This window comes from Lepidochelys kempii, chromosome 17 (assembly GCF_965140265.1).
Source record: "Lepidochelys kempii isolate rLepKem1 chromosome 17, rLepKem1.hap2, whole genome shotgun sequence".
Taxonomy (NCBI): Eukaryota; Metazoa; Chordata; order Testudines; family Cheloniidae; genus Lepidochelys; species Lepidochelys kempii.
Window position 1 is genome coordinate 16,845,058 of NC_133272.1, and position 27,866 is coordinate 16,872,923.

Below are 27,866 nucleotides of genomic sequence, written 5' to 3' on the forward strand. Positions count from 1 at the left end.
TTGCAGTTGGGCAGTGTGGTTTGTAGCAGAAGAGCTTGTGTGAATTGTCACCTGGTAGTAGTATGTGTAAGGCCATGTCTACACTATCACGTATGTTGGCAAAACGTACGTCGCTCAGGAGTGTGAATACCTCCTCCCACTGACATAGCTACCGCCGCTCGTCGGGTGTGAATTGTGTTGACGGGAGAGCTCTCACCCCTTGGCATAGAGCGGCTACATGAGATCTTACAGTGGTGCAGCTTCATTGGCAGGGCTGTGCCCCTGTAAGCTCTCTAGTGTAGACATGGCCTTACTCTTGGAGATGGGGGGGCGGGGCAGAAAATCCTTGTGGGTTCACCCAAGCCATTGTGCTAGGATAACAACTATGTTGCCTATTACATTGCCTGGTGGAGCCTGGCTTTGATGTGCGGTTTACAGAAAGTGTTTACTAATCCACCAAGTCCAATCTTGTTTCCCCGGTACTTAGTTCTGCCTTTTAACAATTGCAAAGGCTTCATTTCACTTGGTTTCATGTCCTGCCCATCACCCAGTTTTCAGGAGACAGATGAGGTGTTGATTTCAATTAAGGCTTTTCTTTCTGTTGGTGTCTCAAAAATTCCAGGCAGAGAAACTGGTCAGCAGCCTTGAGAATATAACAGGGTGAGTGCTGAAGGCTGCTTCGGCAAGCAGTATAATCACCCGGGATCTGGACTCACTAAGGAGACCAACAAATCTGTAGTAAGTAATTGTGTAGAGCAGCATCTGTACAGAATAGCTGGGCTGTGGGTCTGAAGACAGCACAGGAAAGATAAGTGACAGCTGCCCTTCCAGCTTATTTGCCTTAGACTACAGAGAGTGGGTTGGTGGTTGGAGCAGGGCACCAGAAGCTGGGGCTGCAGGGTTCCCTTCCCAGCTCTGCTTCTGCCTTAGGCAAATCGTTTTGTGGTGCTGTGTCTGTTACAGCAAGGGCTGCAGTGGTTGTTAGGTGACGACCTGCCTGGTGTTTCTGGGCCAGGGGTGGTCTGTTGCCAGCGTCGATCTCCCAGCACATTCAGTGGCTGCCTCCACCTCCCCACAAGACCCTGTGGAGGCAGGTTTGCCCAGTCTCGGAGCACTCGGGACTGGAGAGTCCATGGGGAGCTCCCTTTCAGAATTGCAGGTTCAAGTCCTGCTGGAGAATTTTAAGAAAAACAAGAGTGAGTGGGAGCCAGAGGAAGTTTGTGCTCCCAGCCAGGCAGGGAGCGAGGCAGCAGAAACCAGTCTGGGGGTGGTAAGGAGGTCCCCCATTAGCAAAGTGAAGCAAATTAAAAATCGGTGTGTCAAACGCCCCAGGGCAGGGCCCAGGGCGCTGAGGGACCCTTGGCCGGGGTGGACATGGAAGGGTGGGCGACAGGAGCATTGTGGGAGCAGCATCTGCACCAAGGTAGCTGCGATGCTCCGGGGTTCCCATCCATGACTGGAAGAGTTGAGGCGACGCTGGTAGCACTTCAGTGGGGATGGTTCCCTCCAAGGACCAAGATTCTGAGTTCAGTGGCATTTTCCTTTGCATCCAGGACATGTTACGCTCCTTACTGGGCGGGGCATACGACATGGAAATGCATCGTGTGGGTGTTAACAGACCCTCTGTGGCCAGTTTGCTCCCGGTCCTAATGACAGGGTGCACAAATTCACTAACTAGGCAGCCGCTTGTGCTTGGTTTGTTTAAATGAAGAGATCGTGTTTACGTCTCCGGCGACAGATGCAACGGCATTCAAGACTGCGCTCGTCACCTGAAGTGGAGTAGCCCCAGGTGGCTTGCACAGCGTTTGGGGCAGGGCGAGGGCAGGGGCACGGCGTAGCCAAGAACAAGGCAGCTGTTTCACATGCACAAAGGCTAAAATCGCTCCAGGGATAAATGGAACTTCTGACTCTCAGGGGATCTCTTTCGGGATTGCTCTTGGCTGCCAAGAAACTAACAGTGAGGGGTGTTGATTTTTTTTTTTTCAGCTGCTACAGTTGTCAGCTGTGTATGGACTGGGCTGGGCCAGACCCTGCTGTGAAACCAGCCTGGAGGAGGCACAGAGAGATGAGGACACAAATATGATCTGCTCGTTGAGAAACATTTAATGAAGAGTGCAGCGTGGAAAACTGTGAGTGTTTTTCCCAGAGAAATTGGGAATAATCCTAGCAGACGCTTCCAGTGTCTCAGCTAGCCGTTTGCACCCTGCTTAATGAAATTCCAGATTAAGCAAAGGTTGGGGGGGGCTCTGGGGCAGTACTAAGGAATCAGCTCTTCTGTGGGGAGCTCCTAAACTCAGCAGGCATAGGGTTTCAGCACTTAGTGCTGAAGCGGTGTTATCCCAAGCCCCAATTTGGACAAAGGTTTGGAATGCTGGCCAGGACCTTTGTGTAATCAGGGTCGATAGTGACATGTCTACAGTCTCCAAAGGGTTAACCCTTGACCCAAAGAAGCCCTAAGGATAGAGGACAAAACTCTCATCTAGTAAAAGCTAAAGCCAGTTTAGGTGCCTCTAAGAAACCCTGGGGATTGGCACATTAGTGCAGGCGTAGGCAGTCTGAGGCCTTGTGCTGTGATCCCAAGAGCTAAGAAGCTATGCAGGGTCTGTCTGAGTCCATATCCCCAGGGGAGGCCTGCTGCAGGAAGTGAACAGATTGAATGAGTAGTTCATCCCGCTGTGTCAGGATGGGTGCTGAGCTGCAGGAGAAGGGAATGTTTTGGATGAGCTTTGAAATGGATCATGAAAGATCCAAAGCAAGACATTGTGGTGTCCTGGGCTCTTTGTTGGGTGGAGACTGTTCTCTCTCTCTCTCTGCATCTGTCTACCTCACTAACTGAACAAATAAAGACTCAGGTATTACAACTCGTACTGAGTGACTTTATAACCCTTGAGAAATCCCTGTTAGAAAGCGGTTTTCCCCTATATACTGTAATTGGTATTTCCACTAGTGCAGACTGACCTTTTTTGCAGCCGCTGGTAATTGTGGAGGGTGGGTGAGGGAAGCTTAACGCCCTCCCTTTAAAGCATTTGTTTGTCACGTTGTGAGTGTTTTTCAGTAAGTGTGATATTCTGAGTTCTAAACAAAGCTCTTGGCCAGGGAACACAGGAGGCTGGAGTCATTTGCAGTGATATGTCTATTGCAGTAGAGCCTAGAGGCCAATGCGATTGGGTTCCTGTCATGCTAGCTGCTGTACAGATGTAGTAAATGGCAGTCATTCATACTGCGATCAGGAACTCTGTGAATGAGACTTGGACTCCCAGAGAAAGCGCGCGTTGGCATTTCATAAGCAGATCCCATTCACAACGCGGGAGTGTTGCCCTCCATTGAAGGTGGCTTGAGTTGCAGGTGCTCAGCAGGTCTCAGGACCCTGGGTCTCTGTACCAGGACTAAGCCAGTAAATTGGGCTGTGGTCTACTTGTCCTATTGCAAAAGCCCTCAATCAATGCCTTGGAAAGATCTCCAGGGCCAGCAGCAGACGGGAAAAGGAGTGACTAAACTAACATGGTAAAGGAGAGGAGTTGGAGGTGCAGTATCTGATCCAATTTTTGTCTCATCGCTGCAGGGCCTGCTAACGAGAGTGCCGTGTACCTCCTGCCACAGCCCCCCAAAAAATGTGACCAGGAGAGAGACTCTGGGAGCTTTGGCTTCCAGCTAACTGGGCAAACGCTGCTGAGGCTCCAAGTTCAGCTGCAGGAGTATCTGAATGCATAAAAACCTGCATAATCAAATCACTGGCACAATCTGATCAAGCTGAACGCCTGATGCTCTCTGCCTACAGGAAATTAGCGCTGATGGCAATTTCTGTATTGAAGGGGCGCTGGGATTTGTGGTGCATTCCCTGGTTGGCACAAGGGCTGGCAGCACATCAGCTTGTTCTGCTGGTGCGGTGTGAGGAGCACTGGAACTAACAGATCACTCCTCTGGGGCTAGGGGATGACTCCTGCCACCTGGGCCTCTTCTCCCACGCAGGCTGGGGGCTGCCAGGAGCGTTGTGCCCACTGTGCAGTTCAGCTGAATGTGTCACCGGCTTTAGGTTCTTGCTAAGTTTAGCCCCCTTTCTGTGATTCTCATCTACAGGACGAATTGAAGCCATTCCTTAACACGGGTGAAAGGTTTTGCCTCGGCAGCCCTGGAGATGTCAGTCTTTTATCCACAGAACAGATCCACCAGCAGGATTCTTCTTCTGCACCTACCCCAGCTCTGCTCCCACGTGCTGTGCCACCCCTTGCTGCACTGTGGGCAGTTCAATCTCCCGGGCTCCTTCGATTCGGGGGCTGGAGGCTGCCTGAGGTTGTACCTCTGTGAGACAGATGAGTGCCTGGTCTCTGGACACCACTCCCCTGAGAGCACTGATTTCGCATGGGTCACCAGCTGAACACTGTGTTTGCCAGCCTGGTTTAGACTCAAACCAGCACCCTGAAGAGGCTCTGTAGTCCTCTTACTCTCCTCCCTGCTGTGTTTCCTTTGGATCCATTTAAGAAAAGGTTGATGCTTCTCCCATCAGGAGCTGCTGCAAATGCTGTTGGAGCATGACTGTCCAGCTCTACATTAAATCTAAGGCAGCCCTGAGCAACCTTCTCTCTGCGAATTGCACTCCAGCAGTGCATGAGTGAGAGCCTGCAGCTCCTCTGGAGGCCGGGGCCACGACACAGACAAGAAAGCCAGGAGGTATGTTTTAAATACTTTTATTTCTTAATTTACATAAAGGTATATATTTGGCTTTATTTTTCTTTATACTCTGAGACTGACAATCAGTTGCTCTTAAAAAATAAAATAGCCATTTGCTTCTGAAAGAAATCAGAAAACTATTTTATACTCCTCCCTTGTATAACAAGAAAATGTACAATATACTCCCATACCTCACATAGTAAAAGTGATTGCAAGTGCTGGTTTACAAAACAATAAAGCAAATAGAGAAGAAACCAAATAACTAGGATGTGGGGGAAAGTGAGACAACCTTAGCATTCCAGTCTACATAGAGTTTATTTATGTCTCCATCACTAGTTTGTCTCACTCTGAGGTTTGACTGAGATTAGAGGATGCTGGCCCAGTACTTCAAGCTTCACTCAGGTAAGCAGTCCTGTAGATTTTACCAAACCCTCAGCTATGAGAGTAAAGGCTGCAGGATGTGAATACTTATTTGGTGTGGTTGCAGTGGCACAAGGTAAATGCTTTTAAGATGAAGTGATGTATAAGGAAACTCTTGCAATCTGCTGTAACAATCTGGTTTTGCTGAAGGCACCCTGCAGCCCCCCCAGCTCTCTGTAAACTTTACCCTACCCATTTATGCAGAGTGCCATTACACTTAATATACCAGGGTAACCACAGACTATTGCACTAAGGGAGCAGGTGTCTTGCAGCAAAACATCACAGGTGCTGAAAGAAGGTGAAATTAGGGATTTCTGAGGAGCACTGAGGGAGAAGGATGGACTTAACAGTAGCGTGGGCTAAACCTGGACAAAAGGTACAGTGTATGCTTGCCCCTAGCATTGATCACCTCACCTCAGGTGCCCTGTGCATACGGGAAGGAGGGGGAAAGTTCACCAACCCCCCCTTCCATTCAGACTGTTTTAGCTGCTCTAAGGTTTTACTAGACTATTCACTAGTTATCAACAATGCAGTTTGTTTGGGTTTTTTTTGGTGGGGGGGAGAAGGTAAGAGGACACTAGGCTTACAGATGCTCCCAGGAGCATTTAAATTAAAGACTTAAGTCTAATGCACTGAACCACATTTTGCTTACAAATAATCAACCCAAGCCTTGCTTCTCTTTTGTGATGGGTGCTAATAGATGAAGTCTCTTAAGGTAGATCTTTAATTGTGGCCCCTCTAACAATTACACTGAGGTGTGTTTTCAAGGGGAGTTGATAGCTCTACAATCCTACATTTTGTGGCCTAAATACAGAAATGAAATGGTCTCTCCTTCCACCAGCTTCACTCTAATTCTACCTTCATATCCTCCCTCTCCCCATTACGCCAGCAAGTGCAGATACCCACAAGACACTTCTGCTGTGTATGTTAAATAATAAGCCCATGGTTCTAGCTGTTAAGTGACAAGATCCTATTAAACAATCTGGATTGTGGTGCAAAACAACATTCACCACATTCTCTGTTTCTAGATGACTTTTCCTGAAGCACTTCTGTGGGTAAAACTCATAATAGCTTTGTCAAAACTAACTACTAGGGACCCTGCCCTAGTACTACAGAGTAACACTAGCATTTGGCACGCTGCACCAGAATACTGGAATTGGATGTTCGAGAGGGTGGTAGGGAAGAGCATACTTCATTGAGACAGTGCCTCACAGGTCAAGTCTCTCCATTTTACAGCTGAAGAAACAAGCAGAGACGTAGTGACTTGCCTGTAGTCCAAGTGGCAGAGCTGGGCCTGGAACCTCACTCTTCCTGTCAACAGGAATATGCAGCCTCACCAGAGGGAGTGGGCACTAGCAGACACCCAGAATGTTACAGCAGAAGGTAGGTTGTACCCGGCCACCACCTCTTAGTAGTGTTTTTCAAACCTCTCTTCTGAGAGTGGTTGGAAAGCTTGACTTGACTTATAGCTTTGTTATTGTCTTACCCCTTTTATCCCAATTATCCGGTTTCTTTCTAAGAGAATAAATATTTAATAGAAGCTCTAATAGAACAACCCTTGAAAAATTCCATCTCGGAATAGAAATATGTAGCTACAACTTAAAAAAATACCTTCATCTCTTCGGGTGGCTGAACATGGATCATGGTCTGTCATGGGGAAGTTGCAGCCTCAGGATGGGGGTTCCAAATTCCCTGCTCCTTCCCCTCCCTTAGTTCTCATGGCTGGCTACTCTACCTCCTCCAAATGGAGAAGAAATCAATCAGTGAAGGGTCATTGGTGTGTGGGGACTGGAACTAATTCTCCATTTGCCTATCCATGGCTGAACTGGGCCTTTTTTCATAAGAAGTGAGGTCAGCCCTTCCCACCAAGGAGATGAAGTTGTTGTAAAATAGAAAATGCTGTCAAATGAAGGGGTATTTATCGGCTCTTTCCATTGCAAATTTATGGGAATAAAATCTCAGTAAATGCCAAAGTTCTGCTTTTGAGAGTAAGTGCGGTAACTTCTAAGACAAAGCACTTCAAATAATAATTTAGGAAATTCAGCTAATTTTCCCTTAGCCTCTGAGATCAAGTGACTAATTGTTGTTTATGTTTTACATAAATTAACAGAGAACATCTTAATGAGAAGCACAAAAAATTCATGTGCTTCTAACTCAGGCCTTTGGCTGCCAGACTGCAGAGTTGACATTTTCTCCAAGTAATGTTAATAACGGTATGAGATGGGAAATGAAGCATTGTTCTGAACTTGCTTTGCTTATTATTTTAGTGACACAGAAGCGCATTCACTGTTCTCCTGGGGGTGGGGGCTTCTGTCTCCAATTGGTTGCTCAGCCTATAAGAACTACTTTAAAAAAAACCAAAACAAAACCACCCTTTAAGAGTAGTTTAGTGAAAAGAAGCCTTTGCAGAATTCTATAGGGCACTTCCATAACACCCCTTTAATCCTTATTTCCACAGTTTAGAAGAAATTAAAACAACATCTTGTGAGATTTGTTTTAGAAAACATGTAGGGTCACTAACCTCTCCATTTAAGGTAATCTAGGCAATGCTAGTTTCTCTAGCATTACTGTTCGCCAGCGTGAAGGCTTGTATTGCTCTCATTCCTCTGGTAGGTTATCCCAGATAAACCATCTCCTAGCCCCAACTACAGTTAAGAGCTGGTCTCCTTAATTCCAAGGGGATTAACAACAGATATTTCTGGTCTGTCTGGTTTGACCACGCTGCTGGTAACTGGAAGTATCTGCCCTCTCTTGTGTTTTCACTGCAGATCACAGCTGCCTCCCTTCAATGTCAAGTGTGAAAGTGAAAAGACCTGAAGCATTTTAAATGGGGGTGGACTCTGATTATTTAATGCAGATATGCAGTCACTCCAGCACTGCTTGAAAGGATGGAGACATTAGCCAATTAATCAATGGCTCCATGATCTCAAAAACACTGATGAGTTTATGCTATTATTAAAACCATCCCAGAGTTGGTAATGCCTTTGCTAATTTAGTATTGTTTCCAATCCAGCCCTGGCCACAGTTTGAAGGGAAGTGTGTTCTGCTGGACTGGTTGAGAAGGTCTGAGGCCTACAATGATGTGGAGGCCTAACAGAGTTTTCTCCCAAGCAGGAAAATAAGGTGAGTGGGCAAGCGGACATTTTTTCTGGAGCTGTTAGCATTTCATTGCTCTCACAGCTGTACTGCAATCCATGCTGACATCGTGTACATTTTACCCTTGAATGTCAACTGCAAGAAACAAGACCCCTTTGTTCATCAAAATCAGCTAAGAAAGGCTCACTTCTTACTAACTCAGTTTAGACCAGTGTATTAAAAAGAAAATCCCAGTAGCATTTCTGTAAAGATCAAAGTGAACTTAAGTAATATAGTCACTCCCATGGGAGGGAGCAAACCAGAACAGTAGGACGGTGGGGAGGGGGAACGGGGTGTGCATTGAATCTAAAAATCCTTCTTTCAATGCAGTTGCTGGATCGAAACAAAGCTTTGACATCATAAATGTGCCTGAAAATACTGGAAAAAATTATTCATATTTGCAACATGCTTAATGATGAACATTATATGCATGTAAACAAAGACGGCTCATCAGTGGCACATAAAGCAATTCATCTCTGGATTTTGGTATTCTGTAAACCACCTTCTACCTGGAACTGAAACTAAGTATGTTAAACAAAACTGGAAGCCACCAGATATCACTGACCGTGCTTTTCCTAGCTCATCTGTAACAATCCCAAAGAACACCTTGTGCTGGGAGAGATTTCTCCTCCTTCCAGCTGATCAGGAATAAGAGACAGATCTCCATGCTAGCTCCTCCGGTACTTCCTTAAGCAGGATGCTGTTGCTTGAACATCTGTGCCATCCTTTCTGAATGTTCCTTGGAGCCCTCTTGGGGATAGATGCTGCAATACAGTGGAAGCTTTCACATCCAGTACAGGTGCATGGGCCTTTCGAGATGCTCAAAGTTTAAATACAACTCTATCGAATCTCTATTTTATGAACATAAAGCATCCTCTGACTTGTTTAAATAATAATGAAAGAAATCTGGCTTGAGCCTTCAATTTGTAAAGCTGTGATGTACAGAAAAGGTCCCCATCTAGCATAGTCTCTGGCTGACAGAACTGGTAGCATTTAATAGGACAGAAGAGGCCCTGTGTGCAACACAGACTTCTTCACTGCCTAAACCTAAAACTGTATACACAATGTACAGTCACTCACAGGGGTAGTGTGGTTGTGGGCTCTTCGGACACTCGCTGTTGACAGCCAGCAATGTGGGGAAACCCTACAATATCCTTAGGCTTAGGACCCCTGATATCTAGGCCATCCTCATTCATGTCTTTGACCCTGATCCTGCAGCTGGTTAGAGTGAAGTGATTGGTTTAGCACTCGATAAGACTCCAAATGCATCCTGGAGCTGGAACTTTTGGTTGTGTCCAGTGCTGGGGTTTCCTAGCAGGAGGTTGGAGTGGTGGTTGTGGGAGCTGGAGTCCACGCAGCGTTTCCTTCATCATCCATAATGGCAACTGTGAATAAAAGCGGGGAGTCTTGTTAGTGTGATAGGAGCTGTGTATGGATCTATGAAGACAGGCACTGGTTCTGTTCTTCCCGTGAGCTTGGAAAACAAGCCCACGTCTTCACTCAAGAGGTCAGTCCGAACAGATGAGGCATCATCTATGTGCAAGTTGTACCGCTTTAATTATGCTAGTATAGTTAAAGCAGTACAACCAGCCTGTTGCAAAAGCTTGTTCCCACAGGAGAAAGGTTGTACCAGTATAAGGTACCATGTACTCACCTTACTATATCCACATTAGGGCTTGTACTGGTATAACTAGAGAGGTTAAAAAAAATCACTCCCCTTCCCAAAATAGTTATACAGCAGCGTAGACCAGATTTGTCTTAGCCAAGTTCAGTGGTAATTTATGGCTGTGTAACCCACACCATAGATAAGTACATGAAGAATGGGCAGTAGGAAAAAACAAGGGAGGAGGCAGCGTAGGTGCACTTAGCCCTGCTGCAACACAACCAGATTTACCCCATTGGCACATTCGACATTCCCTCTGAAACCAGCTCATTATCTGTATCACAGAACACCCAAGAAAGATGCTTGACTATTGCTTGAGGTTCTTCCAGTTAGCGTGGCTGTTCAGATTAGAGCCACAAGCCTCACGCTTGTCTTTAGAAGACCCTAACCTGTGTCTTAAATTGCTCAAAGACTAAAAATTAAGTTTTACTAGGTGACATGGAGTACTGGGAAAATTACACTAAAATTAGGAAGAAAAGGAAATCAGCAATTCTGCTGCTAACGATGATGAAACAGAACCCAGCTCCCTCTCTTGGCCCTGCAGGGCTCGAGGGAGTAAAAGGCAACATACATTTATTTTAAGCAAGTGGCACTAGCAATGTAGAGACTGAATTCCCTGTTGCGTAGGGAAATACTATTCTTACATCACTATGTGACCTTCCATTTCTAACTGCTCTAATGGGAAACATGTTAATGCCATTATAAGTAAGTCTTGCAATCAGTCTTTAATGATTCTTTAACCGTGTAAAACAGCTGCTATTAAATGGCATGAAGTTGGTGTTAGACTCCCAGCCCAGCACATGAAAGGTATGAGCTTGCCTATTAAATTCTTAGATTCTGCAGTGATCTACGTCCCCCCATAGAAACAACACATCTGCTGCAGTCAAGATTGCATTACATCAGTCCCCAAAAAAGGCCATTCTTAATTGTGCTATTTCATGATGATTCTCCCAATGCACTTTGTTTATGGGAAAGAAAAATCTCCTCTTTTTTTAAATGTGCTTAATTAATTTTGGCCCCAGTCAAAACCCAGGAAGAGTTTATCCTTTGCTCTAAGCTGTAGTTCTGTGACTGGCAGCCAGTGATTAAAAACACTTTGAGCTGGGGGGACAGGGGCTGGTTGTCCAGTATTAAGACTTGCCCGGGTGGGAGGAGAATGATCCAGCAAAGAGCAAGGTCTTGCACGGTCAGAAAACGTTTTTCAGTGAAAGGTCTTGGCTCTGACATACATTTATGGATAGTCACATGGCAGTGCCATAGAAGATTTAATATATGCAAAAGAATTTCAGGAGGGGCTAAATACTGAACTTGTATGAGTGCAGCTGGCTTCCACTGAAGTCAATAGGGGTTGATTATGCACATGGGCCCTATTCTTTTAGAGAAATGGTCATGGTGTTCCTGGACGTCAGTTAGTCCAGTGATGGGCTATGTCTATCGACACTGCAGAGGCTATGCAGGCATAGCCCCTCGTGTGGACAGTGTATACTGATGGCCGGGTGGTTTTCTTCATACCCCTGACTGACACAGCTACACCAGGATAAATGTTAAGAATAGACCAAGCCAAGAGCTGGTGGCTTGACATTAGTGTCAGCGTTCATGTGATGCTCCTTATTTGGTTGGGACTGCAGTATCTTTCAGGGGCTGCTGCAAAATTGGGAAGTGTTATGCCCTAGAGCTCCCCACTCTCCACCAGAGCAGAAAATGAAGGAGATGTAACGTGGTTCTTTTTCAGCACACGAGCTGGTTTAATAGCAGGGAAGCTGGGTGAGGACTCAGACAAATTTTATAGGCCCTTTCTTCTCCACGTTTATTTATTTTAATCAAGGCAACAAATCTACTTCTCAAACTATATCTCAGACCATGCAAAACATGGAGTGTTGTGCAGGCCTCTCAGATGCCTCAGTCCCTTGCACTTTTTTTGCCTAAAGTAGTGATTTTATTGCAAGGAGTCACTGAGAGATCTGATGCACTGGGTTTTTGCTCTTATGGGTAAGCAAGGCTGGAGGTAGATTACATGTAATTTGCTCCGAGGAGGCTGTAACATAAGGCCTTGGGGGTGGGCAAATAGAGTAAAATGGAGAGAGTTTGCAGCTGGGGCTGTCTTGCTCTAATTATCAGAACCCACTCTGCACTCTATCATGTTGCTCACCCTTGATCCCTGGAAGATGTACAGGGGAAACCTCCTAGTACACAGTTCAATCCCTCTGCCAACCTCGTGTCAGGAACTGGAATTTCTTTTCCAATGCCCAGCACACACACAAGTCACCATTGTCATTAAGAAACATTTTGTGTTGGTTTTGGTCACTCACCATCTCAGACTTTCACAGTGGCTGGTGGCATCATCAGTTGATTCACCCTGGATGAGGGGGGGAGGAAGAGGGGAGGGAATGTCAAGTATAAACCACTACCATGGAGGTGTTAGAGCATCCATTAGCCAAAAGAACACTACCTAAAATCTACCGTCCTTGCATTGAATTGTCAAGGTTCATACTGGCAGTGTCTCTGTTATTTCTTTCAGAGTGCTCAGTCTCTAAAGAGATAGGAAGATAGTGTGCATTAGGAAACACAGGGCTGCCACTCCCAGCTCTTTCACGGTAGTGTCTGATGGTAATTCTGACAGCCACTGGAACACACAAAGTAACATGGCTGATACTAATTGACAAAAACCCGGCAACCCTCCAAAGGCATTCACACAGGCAGCAATTGTTTCCTTAAGCAGGGAACAAGGCTGTTTGTGCAGTAGCGATTGCTTGGTGTCCTTTTGACTGACAACATAAATGTAAACAGCCACCACTGATAAAGGTTAGTTAAGGAAAAAAAGTCATCTTTCAAACACTGGAGCTGAAAGAGTTGTTGGGCCTGACAGCAGCTCTCAGGGCCAGATTTAATCCACCAGGCTGTGCAACTTCTGCTTGACAGCCCTGTTCTCTGTCCCAGTCAATGTAAGCTGCCTTAGGTCGACCTAACAGTAGTGTAGACCAGGGCTCAGATCTCAACCAGTCGCTCATTCTGAAGCTATGCAGAACAGGTTAATTCTGCCAACGTTTTATTCTTACTACAGAGTATGCATGTGCATTGCTGGCAGGTGTGCCAGGGACACTCAGAATGCACTGCTTGTGCTCCTTATGTGCAGCATGTGACGGGTTAAAATGTATCTTCTCCGTCTATCTTGGGTACTTCTATAGCCCCCATCACCATAGTATTTGAGCATCTCCATCTTTAACGTATTTATCCTCATGCTCCTCTGTGAAGTAGGGCAGTGCTATTACCCCTTACCCCCTTTTACAGATGGGGAACTGAGGCTCAGAGAGGTTAAGTGTCTTGGTCAAGGTCACCTAGGAAGTCTGTGGCAGAGGAGGGAATTGAACCCAGATCCTCACGTCTTTCCCAGTGGATCATCTCTCCTCTGCCAAACACTCAAGTGTTCATGTGGTTTTCTGCCTAATCTTCTAGGAACAGCCAAGTAGAACCTTCCTGCTCTGCTGCCCACCTACATCCTAAGTATCCTTTGATTTCATCAGAACTCCCGGGAGGCACCAGAAGGTCAGCCGTGAAGACTTACCAAAGGGGGGGAAATAAGGGAAAAAATGCTAATAATTCCAAATTTTTTAATGGTAGCAAAATGTCCCCAACAGACCTGAGCTGCCAGGAGGCTGAGGAGTATCCCAGACCTCAGAGGGATCCCACTAGTCTAACAGTGATAATCCCACATTGAAGAGTTTGTCACTTCCCGTTTGGGAATATTTGCTGACAAAGCAGCTGTTCCTAAACTGTGCTATTTTCTCCTGAGGGAGGGAGGGAGATGGGAACCGTTCTGTTATTTCCTGACAGGGAAGGAAACTCTTCCAAACTGCCTTTTAAGAACCAAAACTGGTCAGAGGCACTTTTTTTCTGGTTGTTTCACTGTTATCTCCACCAGTTCCAAATGAGTCCCTGTCCCCAGTTTCCTCCATCTAGGAAACCCAAATATTTCTCCTAGATGTGATCAAACAGATTTCATGATATGTGACAGCATCTGTAATTACAAAGTATTCACAGAGCCATCTCTTTAATATTAGACTACATGTCTGAAATTATGTACTAAATATTTAAGGTTGTAAACAGATCTAATTTTGTTCTATCCATAGCAATGCCTAAGATAGAAACTTCTGTAAGAAAAAGAGCCAATTTAATATACAGTTGCTGTGACCTTTTATGAATTATTTTCTCTATGCACCAGCCTCACTGGAAGTAGTCTGGGCAGTTTAAAAAAGACTATCCTCCAATTACCCTTTTAATCCAGGCAGTATACATGGCCAGCCAACGCACCCCAAGATTTATTATTTGTAGCACAGTAGACCTCATTATGCTAGCAGCTATACAAACACATAATATGAGGCAGTCCCCGCCTCAGCTTCTGAAACAGAATTTGCTGCCAAAATGCTAGCAGAGCCAAATCTTCTCCTTCACTATGTTCAGGCATAAAGAGGAAGTCAGCCTTCCCCTTCTAGCCGCCCACTCATCTTGTCCTCATTTAGGCTAAAGTTTTCAAAAGTATCTTAGTGGCTTGGGAGCCAAGCTGCCCTTTTCAAAAGTGACTTAGACAATTGGGAATCTAAGTCCCCTTGACTTTCCAAGGGATGTAGGTTCCAAAGGGCTGGAGGCACTTTGGAAAACGTTACCCTGCCTGTGCTTGTGACTTCCCAAACTCTAGGTTGCAGTATCACTTACTGAACTGAGGAAGAGCAGAAGGGAGAGAACACAATTGCTAGCTAGAACCTAGGGGCATTAGCAAGGGTGAGACTCAAAAGGAAGGAAAAGGCTGTGATTTTCTAAAGCGGAGCAATATTTGTCAGTGCTTCCCCAACCTTTGAACAGTATGTTTCATGCACTGATTACATCTATAGTGTGCACGTTTTAGTAGCCGACACGTTTTCAAAACACCTCTTTTTGCAGTACCCAAATTAGAGCTATCGTTTTGCTACAAGGAGGGAGGGATATTAGGAAATAGTGCCCTAATTTTTACAGCCTTCTGTATCTAACGTTAGTTAACTTATGAACAGCAATAAAATCCCTTTACACGGTTCCTTTTGCCCTGTGATGTTAACAGCAAAACCTCATTCAACCTTCGCAATACTCAGGGCAGTGGTTCTCAACCAGGGACAAGCATACCCCTGGGGGTACGCAGGGGTCTTCCAGGAGGTACATCAACTCACCTAGATATTTACCTAGTTTTACAACAGGCTATATAAAAAGCACTAACGAAGTCAGTACAAACTAAAATTTCATACAATGACTTGTTTATACTGCTCGATATACTATACACTGAAAATGTAAATACAATATTTATATTCCAATTGATTTAATTGTACGGTAAAAATGAGAAACCAATTTTTCAGCAATAGGGTGCTGTGACTATTGCAGCCAGTACTTTTGGGAGCAAGTAGATTTTTAAGTGAGGTGAAACTTGGGGTACGCAAAACAAATCAGACTCCTGAAAGGGATACAGTAGTCTGGAAAGGCTCAGAACCACTGATTTAGGGCCTTCAAATTCCATAACCCCCAATCTCAATTGACTGCAACTGGAGTCAAAATGCTAGAGCCCAAGATATACACAATGCAGGCTGGCATTAAGTTTTAGGACAGGTATCTGACCATTTGAAACTCAAAATTCTCTGTGGTCAATTTCCTACAGAAATAGAGGCATCATGCAGAACATCCCTTAGAGCAGGGGTTCTCACAAGAAAATTTTTGGCCTCAGAGTGTGGCTACAAACTCTTGTTGGTGGCCACTCTGACAATTTTTCCTAAAATACTTTAGGAAAAACAAATATGCACATCTACATGTCCAAATCATTGTAATTGATGTAAGTCGGGTTTTTTGCTGACTCAATAATAAAAATAATGTACAACTGTCTCTAGTCTTTACTGGACAGAATAGAAACAAAGTAAGATGCTCTGCATGATCTTGCCTTTTTTGTTGGTTTTTTTATTCTTTTTTTGAGACTTGCTAGCTAGTAAGTCTAGGGCTGTGAAAACTGATATTTGTATGCTTGTTAATATCACTTTAAACAGCTGACTTACTGTCTAACTGGGAGGCAGTGAAAAGTGATATTAACAAACATTCAAATATTGCTTTTCACAGCAGTCTTACTCAGCTCTGGCACAAGCTGGGTGATAAATTAAACCCTGGATAGAGAGGTGGGTAGGGAGGCGCGGGGCCCAGGGGTAATGGAGGACTGAGGGAAGCAGTGGGGCCCAGAGACAATGGGGGTTGGTTAGCCTGCAGCCAAAGCTTGAAGCCCTGCAGCTGGAGGATGGAGACCCACAGCCAGAACCTGCCACAGGGCGGAAGCTGGAAGCCCAAGCCCCACTGCCCCAGGAGAGGGGCCACTGCTGTGTGTCCCCCCATCACTGTCCAGGAGCTATGGCCGCAAGAAGAGCCCCCGGTGGCCATATTTGAGAACTGCTGCCTTAAGTGTCTCCTGTTAAAGTGATGTGGCCAGAGGGACACCTGCAAAAAAAACTACCTTCTGTCCCACTAAAATGGTCCCTTTCTTCCGACACCAGTTACGTCCAAGAGAATTTCACCTAGTCTTTGGGAAACAGGAGCCTCCCTGAAAACACCAATGTCGCTATTTGTTTCGTAAACACCAACACAGCTTTCAAAAGCTTTTTGTCTGTTTGAATATATATAATAACCGACTTAAGGAGAAGATTTCTGATACCAGAGGGTTCTTTAATCTAGCAAACCAAGGCGTAAGACCCAATTACTGAAAGCTGAAGCTAGACAAATGTAGACTAGAAATAAGGCACAATATTTGTTTTAAAACAGGGAGCGCCGTTAACCACCAGAACTAGTTCCTCAGGGCTGCGGTGGAGTCTTTCTAAATAATACACAATAGCTAAACCAAAAGTTAGGCAGGAATTGTTGGTGAAATTCTCTGGCTGTGTTACATGGAAGGTCAAACTCGATGACCATAATAGTTCTTTATGCCTTTAAAATTATGAAAAGCAAACCTTTCCTTAAATGCTAGAAATAATTAATCTGCTCGATTACTTTTCTTAAAGGGCTTTTATACTCTTCTGCCCCAGAGCTTAGTTAGCAACAACTCTCCCTTGCCTTGCGCGTCTGACTACAATTGCCTGCAGTAACTATAGTAATTAGCAGCCCAGCAGGCTCCAGCAGTCTGTGAACCCACCCACTGGAACTCATGGAATCTGTTGTGTAGCGTTAACTTCGTAACACTTCTGTTTGAACCTGCCTGACAAAACCGGAGGCAAAGGATACACCACTCATAGCCGCCTCATCTTGTGGAAACGCACAGTGAATAAGTACGTTGAAAGAAGCCCTATGAATCGGCAGAGGAATAGAACGAGCTAATTGTACAATGGTTCAGCTCATATAGTGTCTACCAGAGGGCCTGTAACCAGTGAACATCCCTGGCTGAATGTCCAGGGTAGGCGTCTACTATTGGGTTTCTTGGTCTCAGACCGGCGCACACCAGGCTTGTATTCCAGGGGGATAGGCAATGGTGTCAGCGTAGTCCCCCGACAGTCTGAAAGGGACTAATGCAGTTGCGGCCATCCAGAAGGAAGGTGGCAGGGACTCTAAGGGGAAGGAGGATGGGTCCCAGTGTGGGGTGGGTTGTGGGAATCTCCATGTAGTCTGAGAGGAGTGCTCCCCGCTGTGGAACAGAGTACCAGCAACTCCCCCTCATTTACAAAGCGAGGTTCTAATGGGCTTTCCTGGACGAGGAATACAACAGGAAAAAACCTGAGCCCTGGAACCAGCTCACTTAATCAATGTTGGGGTAACTGCAGGGAACATGTGAAATGGGCTTGTCCCTGTAGAAGCAGAGCACTGAGAGAGCTGCATGTTAAGGTATTGATCAACCCACCCTGAGTCAACTGTCTACCGCTATTCTTTCCGCAACTGATCTGGTCACATCAACAACTTCATAAACACGCTCCAAGTAGATTTAAAGCTAGTTGTCCTGCCAATCCTGTCCCAGCCTGTGATACAAACAGGTGGCCATGGACTAAAAGACACGTTCAGATTTTGTTAGGCTAGGGCTGACCCTGTTTAGGACTCTGCACGTACCCACAAGCTGTGCTCAAGGCAGCGACAAAGCCGCTCCTGCCTCTCGCCATCATTATTCAGCCTCCACATAAATTACAAGCACCCGTCTGTACAGCGCCGTCATGGAGACTACACCCAGCTGAAATATCACTGCATGGGGATTCACACCAACACTTCTCTTGGGTTTCACCACGTCCCCTGGAGGGCTCTGAGTCAGTCAGACCCAGTTAAATTCAACTAGTTTCACATGATGTTGCTTGTTGCCAAGCTGTCTATTGGGCCCAGGTTCGTTCAGAGGTTCTGCCCAGTATTGAAACAAGTCAGAAAAATCCCTGAATTTCCTTTAAAATTATTTTTTAAAGAGTCCAAGGAGCAACAAAAACCAAATCAGCTGTCTAACTATTGTACAGTGTTCTCTTCAACAGCTCCCCACCGAGCGCTCTCGCCACAGCTGCACGGGGAACAAGCACTGGTCACAGCAACGCATCCTCTTTATGTCAGTTGCCAGGCTCTTCTAGCCAATAGGAAAACGACAGCTCAGAGCCTCTAGCTCAACAATTCAGAGCTTCAGCTGCATGGTTTTTAATCCATCAACGTACACAATGCTTCAAACACCTCCTTTATCTCCTTCCATCCCCCAAGGCAGCAGGGACAGTCCAGTGGTTAGGCTGCCAGGCTGGGACTCAGACAGGTTCAACTTTCTGCTCCATCACAGACTCCCTGTATAACCTTGAGCAAATCAGTGTGTCTCTGTGCCTCAATTTCTCCTCTGCACAGTGGGATAAAGGGCACTTCTTTATCTCACAGGGTGCTGTGAGTCAACCCCATTCAAAATGGCGAGGACCTCAGAAACTATGGCAGTGGGGGCCATATAAATGCAGTATGTGGTTTCCTGACCAGGACTTGAGAACAACCAGAGCAGAGGGTGCTTCCAGAGAGCCCCTGCCTGGCTTTACACCGAACCCGGTGCACTTTGGGAGTTTGGTCCGTACAGTGTAGATACTCAAGCAGCGCAGAGGAGGGTAATACCATGCAGGGTGGTGTACCTCACTACAGAAGGTCAGTGCTTTGATTTCAAGGGCTCCTGGTGACCTGGTACATTGAATGCAATGCCCATGTAAAACTGCATCCAAGCAAGAATGCAGGGAAGGTGAATGGTGATGATACAGCAACAGAGACAGGAGCCCAATGATTTGCAGGGGGAGGAGACGGAGAGGTAGTGCACAGCTAAAAATATTCCATCCAGTAACCATGTCCTGATGCAGCATGACAGATTTGTCTAGCCTCTCAGGAACAGGATCTGTTTGATGCAGCAAAGGTCAATTTGCCAAGGGAAAAGACACTAATGATTTGAGTGCTTAAAAATGTTAATGAACAAGTAGAGCTGGCAGTAGCTTGGTTTGGGGTGGGAATTGTTACTTAATTTAACTCTCCCTACTGCTTACCCAGGAAATTCACCTCTTTGCAGATGTGCAGCCCAAGGGTTAGACATACTTCAGCCCTCCAAAGAGGGAGTGACAGTGGGAGGTCAGTAATACACAGACCTCCTGCTAGCCCTCAGCATGGAGGTGAATTTCACCCTACGCATTCGATAGCCGATCTCACAAAAACACAGCCCTTTGGCGAGACGACAGTCTGGTCTGAGCTTCATTCTGGTGATGTCACATGCTCTGCCAGCTGCCCTACGAAATGAATTGGCTTAAATCCACTATTTCTTCCTATACATCAATGGCTTTATTGAATGGAATCAGTAACCATGTACAGTACTATTTTTCCTCTTCACCTTTGTCCCTAAAAGCTGCACAGACTTCATTCAAGTTTTCCATCTGCAATATTTAATTCAGGTATTAAGCATATTTACTTAGAGGGAGAAATACAGGCCAACTGTCTATGTTCCTTTGCTACAGAGATCTTGAGAGAGGGATAAGACTGGAATTAGGGGGGGAAATCCATAACTTTCCATTCTATTTTTCAGGCAGCAGCCGAACGGTTTTGAAGATGAATGGTTAACAGCACTCATTAGGTATCAAGGACCTGGAAGGAAATAAACTTCAAAGATAAGCCTGTCACACTCCTTTGGGGCAGCAGGCTAATGTGAACCTTTAGAAAGTGCTATTAAAGTTGAAAATCTCTTTAAATCCTTCAAAACCTGCTGACAAAAAGTTTCTCTGTCATAGACAATTCTACCTTGGTGACAGTACAGCCCCGGTGGAAGCATTCTGGCCTGACAGCCAACAGTTCTAGTGCTAAGCTTGACACCCTGATCAATGAATAGCAGTACTGGAGGGAGGAGGATGATTTTTGTTTTGAGTGGAGGTGGGGAAGAGGTGTCCTCTGGATGCAAAATTAAACTCTGGCTCCCATCTAGCTCTAAAGATAATTTTTGATGCAATTTGGTTAGGAATGTACCTCACCCACGATATTTCTCTTCCATATAGTCCAGAGAGTGCAGGTAAGGACAGCCAGCTAACGTGGTAACATCTGTTGTTATTGTCTGATCTAATAGCATATAGAGAGACCTGAGTGCCTGACTGAATGTACCCCTTCCTTCAGCCTACTGTTAACAGTCTGATCAGGATCTGACTAGGATGTTGGAAATCACTTAAATTGGGCTGAAGCCCAGTGCTTACGGCACTCTTTGATCCAGCACTGGGAGACACAAGGAAACAGCTGTGGCCTCATTTCACTAGTGGGTGCAGTCTGGGTCACCCCTCCAGACATTGTTAGTGGAGACAGCACAGTACCCTATAACCCAGCCTCACAACTCAGTAGAGTCCGCCAGTAGAGTCTGCATTTAAAGCCTACTGTCCTGATTCAGAACGGATGTAAGTGCATGCATTTCCACTGATTTCAGTTATGCCAGGTGTAAATTAGCCGACTATTATTCTCTTGCCTTAATCATAAACATGTAATTCTTTATATGAACAAATGTTACCTTCCTTTGGTAAAGTATTTACGGTTTATGGTGGCATATTCATCCCATGACAGATGACAATGGTAGGCATCAGGAAATGGAACAGCAGGGCTGAGTTTTTCATGATTTGCTCTTTTGGTTCCTTGTGTCAAAAAAGTCCCTGGACTGGAAGGCAGCCTCCTGTTCCATCATGTTAACCACCTGCCTGTGATCTGATAAGATTTCATATCTGTGCCAATGCAGCATTAGCAAAGAAACTGTCCGAGTACACACTTAAATCATTAGGATCTTCCAAATGGATACAAAATCCATTATAAACCCAATGTATGCCAGGAACTGTCCCTCTGCAATGATACTGCAGTGTATATATTCTATTGGGAAAGATAAGGATTAACAGCATTTAACAGTTACATAGCTCTTTGCAAACATGAATACTTACAATGCTTGGGAGGCAGGCAAAATGCTGTTTATCCCTATTTTACAGATAGATTTTTATGGAGAACTTTGACTTCCTTAAGGCCAAAGAGGGGAGTTAGTGGCAGAGCCAGGATGAGGACTCCAGGGCGTTCCTGGCTTAGTCCTGTGCTCAGACCACTAGGTCTCCCCGTCCTCTCAATTCAAGCTCAGGAAAATATTCCCTCCCATCTGCAGCGCATCACACAATTGACTAGGAGCATTCTAGAGAGTATTCGTTTCTCAGCTGCATCAGGTATTCATGTTCCCCCCTCTGCAGGAGATGACTAGTCTTCACATGGAATTGATGGGCTTGGAGAGTCAAAGTCCTGCCTATGTTTAGGATGCAGTTATAACTGCCAGTGCCAGCTGTCCCAGTCTTTCAGGCCTTACTCAAGCAAAGCTCCCGCCGCCTGCTGATTAGCTTGAGTGCACATTTCAAATGCCACAGGAAATTTACCTCCGTAAGGGCTTCACTACTGGACCCAACGTGTCTGAAACAAAATAATGCCACAGGCAACCAAACCAGGCTTGGATGCCTTCCAAAATAATCTGCAGGAGATCAGGTTGGACACAGCAGTAAAACGCCATGACACTTTTTTGATAGAAGACAGTCTTTTCCCATCTGTACAGTGGAAAAAGCCTGCTGCAGTGAGCTAGTTACTGTTCCCATCTCCCCTAATCCCAAACCGTCATGTTTCTGAATCTATCAGCTTCTTTTGCCATTTTAGAATCGTGGCTGGGTAAACGGTTTAAAGCAATGGGGAGAAGAGAGAAAAGGTGGCTTTTTACACCAAAAATGGCAGAGAATAATAAACCCCCCTTCATCTCCACTTCTGTTTCCCCTGCATTCCAATTCTCCAGCCCTTCCACTCCATTTGGTGTCCTTTCCCCACCCTCAGCCTTGTGCCTGCTAATCCTGTTCTGCCCCCAGCACACACTCCTTGACTCTCTCCTTCTTTCAAACCTTTCCCCTTCATGCAATCTTCCTTTCCAACAATAATCCTCCAGGATTCTGAATCGTGCCCTGCATCTTCCTCTTTGTTTGTCTTATCTTATTAAGATCGTAAGCTCTCCAGAGTTGGGAGTGCGTCTTATCTAGGTTGGGGAAGCATAGGGAATGTTTATAGTGCCATGGAAGATAAGCTCTATTTTAGAGTGTAAGGCTGGGATTTGCAGTGGAACTCAAAGGAGTTAGGTGCTCAGTTTTCACTGAATTCCAGTGGTTTTGGTCTCCTAACTCCAACAGGCTCTTCGGAATATCGCAACCTGGCTTTATTTGGGGAAGGACGATGCTTGAGATCTGCAAAGCTCACTAGGATTTAGCTACACAAGTTACATTCTTTTGGGGATTTCAGTCGGACACATTGCTGGTTTGTGGTGAGGCCGTGCACTGTTAAACAGTGATCATGTTATTCCTCACAGGCGGCTGTATGCCAATCGTGGATGAACTGATCCTCAAAGATACCTTTACAGGAGTTGTGTGGGTAAATCACCAAGTCAGCTTTGAAAATCTCAATCTACAACTGTGTTTTGTGCAGCACTGCACACATCACATCCCTCTAAAGCGGGTGTCTAGCTTCCTCATCAAGGAGAATTTTTATGAGTTTGTCTTAAATTGATTTGCAGAAAAAACATTTTCCAATTATGTAAATGGGCACAGCCCACTAACATGTAGTATTAATTAAACACAATGTACATATCAGCTTAATATTGCATACATTCTCTGTTGCGGGGACTGTATCCTGCCCCGGCAGGAACATGACAATATCTGATGCATCTCTTCTGTCTCTAACTACATTCCTACATAAAAGAAACTGAAAATAATTGCTGCAATGTGGGAATTTTGAGATGATTTTGTACCTGCCTCCAGAAAAGGCTAAAACAAGTCTAGCGTAAAGTAGAAAAGAGAGTCTGAAAATGGATTGTTCTTCTCTTTGCTACAAGAGAGTCCACAGTTTGTAGACTGAACTCATTTAGGAGAATATAAAGATGCATGCTAATCAGGCAGTGTTCTTTTTGTGTCTTGCATCACCTGATCAGTAGTGTAAAAGCAATAGCTTCCTCCGAGTAAGTGTCTGTACTAATCATGTTTAAATGACACATAAATCATTATGGTTACTCATCTGGAGTTTCTGCACTCCATCAAAGGTGTTAAGAGCTGCAGGGATTTTTTTTTTTTTTAATAAAATGTTTAAATTTTTCATTGCAAATATTTCAGGGAGGGAAAAACGGAGCCTTTCAGGTGGCCTTATCCTTTATTGAAAACATGAGCTAACAGGTGAATTATTTACCCTCATGAGTCCCTTTGAAATTGCCTCAGTGTGCTATCTAGTTAAATACCTACACTGTTGTTTAAGCCAGCTGCATCTGGGCAATTCCTTACTCCTGTTCGTGGTTGCATGGGGGATACGTACAACAGCTGCATCCTGCTGCCTGATCCGCATTGTCATACATCTTGTAAAAACCTGACTGTGCATGTATCATGCAAGATTCAAAGAGGAACTGGCTGATTATATGGATAACAAGAATATCCAGCGTTATAATAGTTAATGCTAAAAAAGCATGGGAAGGGATGTAAGACCTCATGCTTTGGGGCTTACACCGGGAATTAGAAGGAGACCTTCATGAGCAGTAGATTATCCCACAACTGCTTATTGTGGGGTCCTTTCACACCTTCCTCTGAAGCATCTGGCACTGGCCACTGCTGGAGATGGAGTTCTGGGCTAGATGGACCACAGGTCTGATCCAATTTGGCAATTCCTCTGGACTTATGTCTAGGAGGAGACAGAGTAGATGGTTTTTCCCATGGGAGGGTCAATCTTTAGATGTATAATAGATCAGCACGAACCATATGAAAAAGACGTCCAGTGAATGCAAAGTGGACATGAGGGTCTATGTATTGACTGGTGTAAGGCCATGTATTGGCAGGAGTCTGTACCCAACATTCCTAGTAATGTGGGAAATGGCCCTTATTCTGTTTGTTATGAAGAGGGTAGATTCTCCCTAATTAAGGAGCACCAACGTAATGCATTTCTTCCATGGCGCTCTACGTGCTTCATAGGGGTGGGCAAATATTTATTTTCCAGGGGTTATCTGCTTTACAGACAGGCGAAGGATGTGATTTTCAGAAGTGCTGAGCACGCAACAAAAAGTGAAGTCCAGGGAGCTGCAGATGCTCGCATGTCAGAAAATCAGGCTTGAACTGACTTCCCCCAAGGTCCCACAGGACGGCAGTGGCAGAGCTAAGAGTGAAATCCCCACCACTAAATTTACACTCAGGTGCTGTATGTACTCAACTATGCAGTCACAACACTGTACTTGTATACACCGCTGAAAGAATCTCAAACTTCAAGTACACTAATTAAGCCGCACCACACCTTTATGACTTAGGTAGGGATATTTTAGGAGGATCAGTCCACCCACAAATAACCTGCAGCCATCCCCAGAGAGCAACACAACAGTTGTTTAACAGTGCACCATGACACCGCAAAACAGGAAGTGACATCTTATTCATTCAAGTGCAACAACAGGAGAAATTTCAGGTGAACAATGTACTGACCCAAGTCTGAATGTGACCAAGGCCCAAAACGAATACGCCTGTTCCTTCAAAAAGGATTGAAAGAATTTTAATTACTATAGGTAGCTAAGACTCTGTAGTCATCCCTCTCTCTCTGATCACTTTTTCTTGTTGGGCGGGGAAGGATTGGGGGGTTATATTTTATGTATATATGAAAACACCAAAAGTAATTAGGTTACATTATGGACTAAATGATGTCCAGATTGTTCTCTTGTGTCATTCCTAAATTTACTGAAAACCTCTTGCAGCTAGTATATTTCCAAGGCCCTGTTATGTATGTGAAAGACCCAGTATTTGAGAACAATCTCATCTGAAAGGAGAAGATTCATTGTATTGCTCTTATCATGAGATTTTTCTGATTCGTCTTTACAGTGTGTGGGGCGGGAAGCTTTATCTACTGGATTTAACATGCTAAAAAAAGTAATTCACAAAGTAGGCCAGGAGCTGCCGTGGTGACACAAGGAGCATAAAGACACTGCGAGGGAGTGACAGGTTTCATCTTTTACATTCTCTCTTCTGAAAAGGAAGTGTGGCGGAAACTGCAGTGCAGCTTTTCAAAAGGGGTCACAGCGGGTTGCTCTATTTACAGCTTGTGCTGCCTGGATGAGGAAATTTTTCCTAAGCAAATACCCAAGCACAAGCCATAAACCTTGAACTGTCTTTTAGCCTAGCAATTAGAGATAGGACAGATCCATCTCTCCCTTCTCCATCAGCAGAAGAGGACTCCAGGCCACAGAATTACACCTCTTGGCCCCCATATTTATTCATTAGTCAGGGCTGTGACCTCCAGCCTTTGTAACCTGACCCTACCTGTGATGAATGGGTTTAATCTCAGGCGTGACACTGGGGCTTTCAATTCCTGCAGGTTAATCAATTTCACTTGGCAGGGCACATTTGGGAGTCCCGATGACTGATCGGTGGGATCCTTGGTAGAGAAGAACATGGATTCCTGAAAGAGCAGCGCTCTGTGCCCAGCCTATAATGGGTGCATGGAAGTGGGGACTGGCCAGGCAAGGAAACTATTCTAGCTGAAGATCCATAATGCCATGTACAGACTGCCTGTTTCCACCACCCAGGAAGCACGTATACAGCTGGCAGCTGGAGATCCTAATCCCAAGGCGCTCAGCCTTCTTCTTATCACTGCTATGTGTTCAGCCACTCCCAAGCCCTGCTCCTCCCACCCCCACCTCAAATGCACCTGTTCCAATGGGACCTGCCAGAGGATCTATGCTGCTGAGCAAATCAGGAACAGGCTGACAACACAGACAGCATGCCCACCGCAGATGGCGAGTGGGAGGAGGGAAGAGGCGTTGTGGCTTGGTGGTGGCTCAGATCAGAACTCAAAGGTTACTAATACTCATTAAAAATACAGTAATATTCCTCAGTAATGGTCCAAAACATTGCAGTAAGCAACACCGTCCTGGAGCGTGACTGTAGGACAGTAGGGTATTTTTAACACGGGAATAACTGTTAATGGGCATATTGAAAACCCAGCTGACAGAAAAGCAGAGAATTTGCTTCGCCAGCCATGATTTATAGTAACTGTTCTATCTGTATTCTATCTGAGCCACTCAGCAATTGCACATGACAGAGCGCTAGCTAAATATCAGTAATACACAACCAGATGCGAGTCAGACAGAATGGAAAGGGGAAGGATGCTGAAGGGGAGACAGAAGTAAAAATAGGTTGGAGGTCTGTGTTTGTTGCTTTGATAAATGGAATGACTAAGGGGAAGGAAACTGGGTGGTTCTGGACGTGAGCAGAATACGGGAAGGCTCTGCTCAGGGTGGAGAGAACCATCTAGATACAAGCAATTTATATTTATTGCCGTCCCTTAGGATTTATATTTATTGCCGTCCCTTAGGATTTGGTTTGCATATATTAAGTCACCTCAGCCAATGGATTTTGCATGCTGCAGGGCTGCGCTGTAAAAGGTTCGGGTAAAATATGCCACTGCACACTGGCACCGAGACGAGGTCAGCTAACAGCATGGGCATTTTCAATACAAGCTGAGAAGCACCCTCCTTTTTTGGACCGAATAAGGGCTCTTCCGGAACCATAACACTAGCCAGATACTGCAGAGAATTCACCAGCCACCAAGGGGTCTGGACTGGGCTGGTGCTTCAGAGTTGCCATTGCCTGAAAGCTGTTTCTCCCACACTCTAATCCTCTAATGCAGGTGCTAGTTATTCACGTGCACAGCTGAGGATGAAGGATCATACTGAACTAAGTGCAGAGAAGGTTGCTCAGCACTACTGGCTGCTCCCACAACAGAGATGGGATCCACAAGCAAAGATTCACACTGCTGCCAACCCCCCTGAAGAATGAGATTTCTTTAAACTCATAACATGGCAATGTTACATGTTATTATTAAATCCAGTTATCACCCTGGACTGTCCGGCAACGAAAGCCAGCCTGAGTTCCTATTGCTGCATTAGAAGCATCCGTTCACCTCACTGCATCCCCCCGACGATTACCACGTTGATTCACGGCTAGGCACCATCTGCTTTACGACTCTAACAGAGTCAGGAGACAGGGTAACATACCGCTAAAAGCGACAGTGCGGGGTGGACAAAATCACGCCCCCAAAGCCAGGTTAAAGTCTCTGACTGTGCAAGGCTGTAATTCAATTACAAGGGACATGACAGGGTCCTGTCCAGGCTACCCCTTGCATATTGGTTAGAAGACAACTTGTAAACAGGTCCCTTCCCACAATTATTGGTGACTCATGAAAAAAGGTCTGAGGGCGAAGAAGCAGAGACCTTTGCTTAATGTGACATCTTGGCTCTCTGCCACCCTGTCTTCTCTCTCCACCCATCAGCTGGCTCTTTCATTCACTTGCTGCGTCTTGACGTAACCCAGATTGTGAGCTTTTGGGGGTCTTTTGACTGTGTGTCCGTACAGCGCCTAGCCAAAAGGCCCATGATCCCCAGGGACTAATAAAAAGGAATGGCAGAACCACAGAGATCCAGCTAGCCTTGTGCACAACCCAG

At 45.3% G+C, this 27,866-nt stretch overlaps 1 protein-coding gene and 1 long non-coding RNA gene across 2 annotated transcripts in view; one reads left to right on the top strand and one right to left on the bottom strand.

Moving 5' to 3' along the window:
• Positions 1-238: 238 nt before the first annotated feature.
• Positions 239-12,747, top strand: LOC140899576 (uncharacterized). The gene is made up of 6 exons (XR_012155387.1): positions 239-717; positions 1,966-2,108; positions 4,057-4,647; positions 6,304-6,450; positions 8,081-8,190; positions 8,533-12,747. It is a non-coding gene; the product is annotated as an uncharacterized lncRNA (long non-coding RNA).
• The window catches only part of SPNS2 (SPNS lysolipid transporter 2, sphingosine-1-phosphate), a 182,544-nt gene continuing 159,338 nt past the window's right edge, over positions 4,661-27,866 (bottom strand). The window contains exons 12-13 of the mRNA XM_073315320.1: positions 12,175-12,221; positions 4,661-9,587 (exon numbers count right to left, since the gene is read on the bottom strand). Of these exons, the coding sequence (XP_073171421.1) occupies positions 12,179-12,221 (43 nt within the window). The 3' untranslated portion in view covers positions 4,661-9,587; positions 12,175-12,178. The remainder of the gene's footprint in view (positions 9,588-12,174; positions 12,222-27,866) is intronic.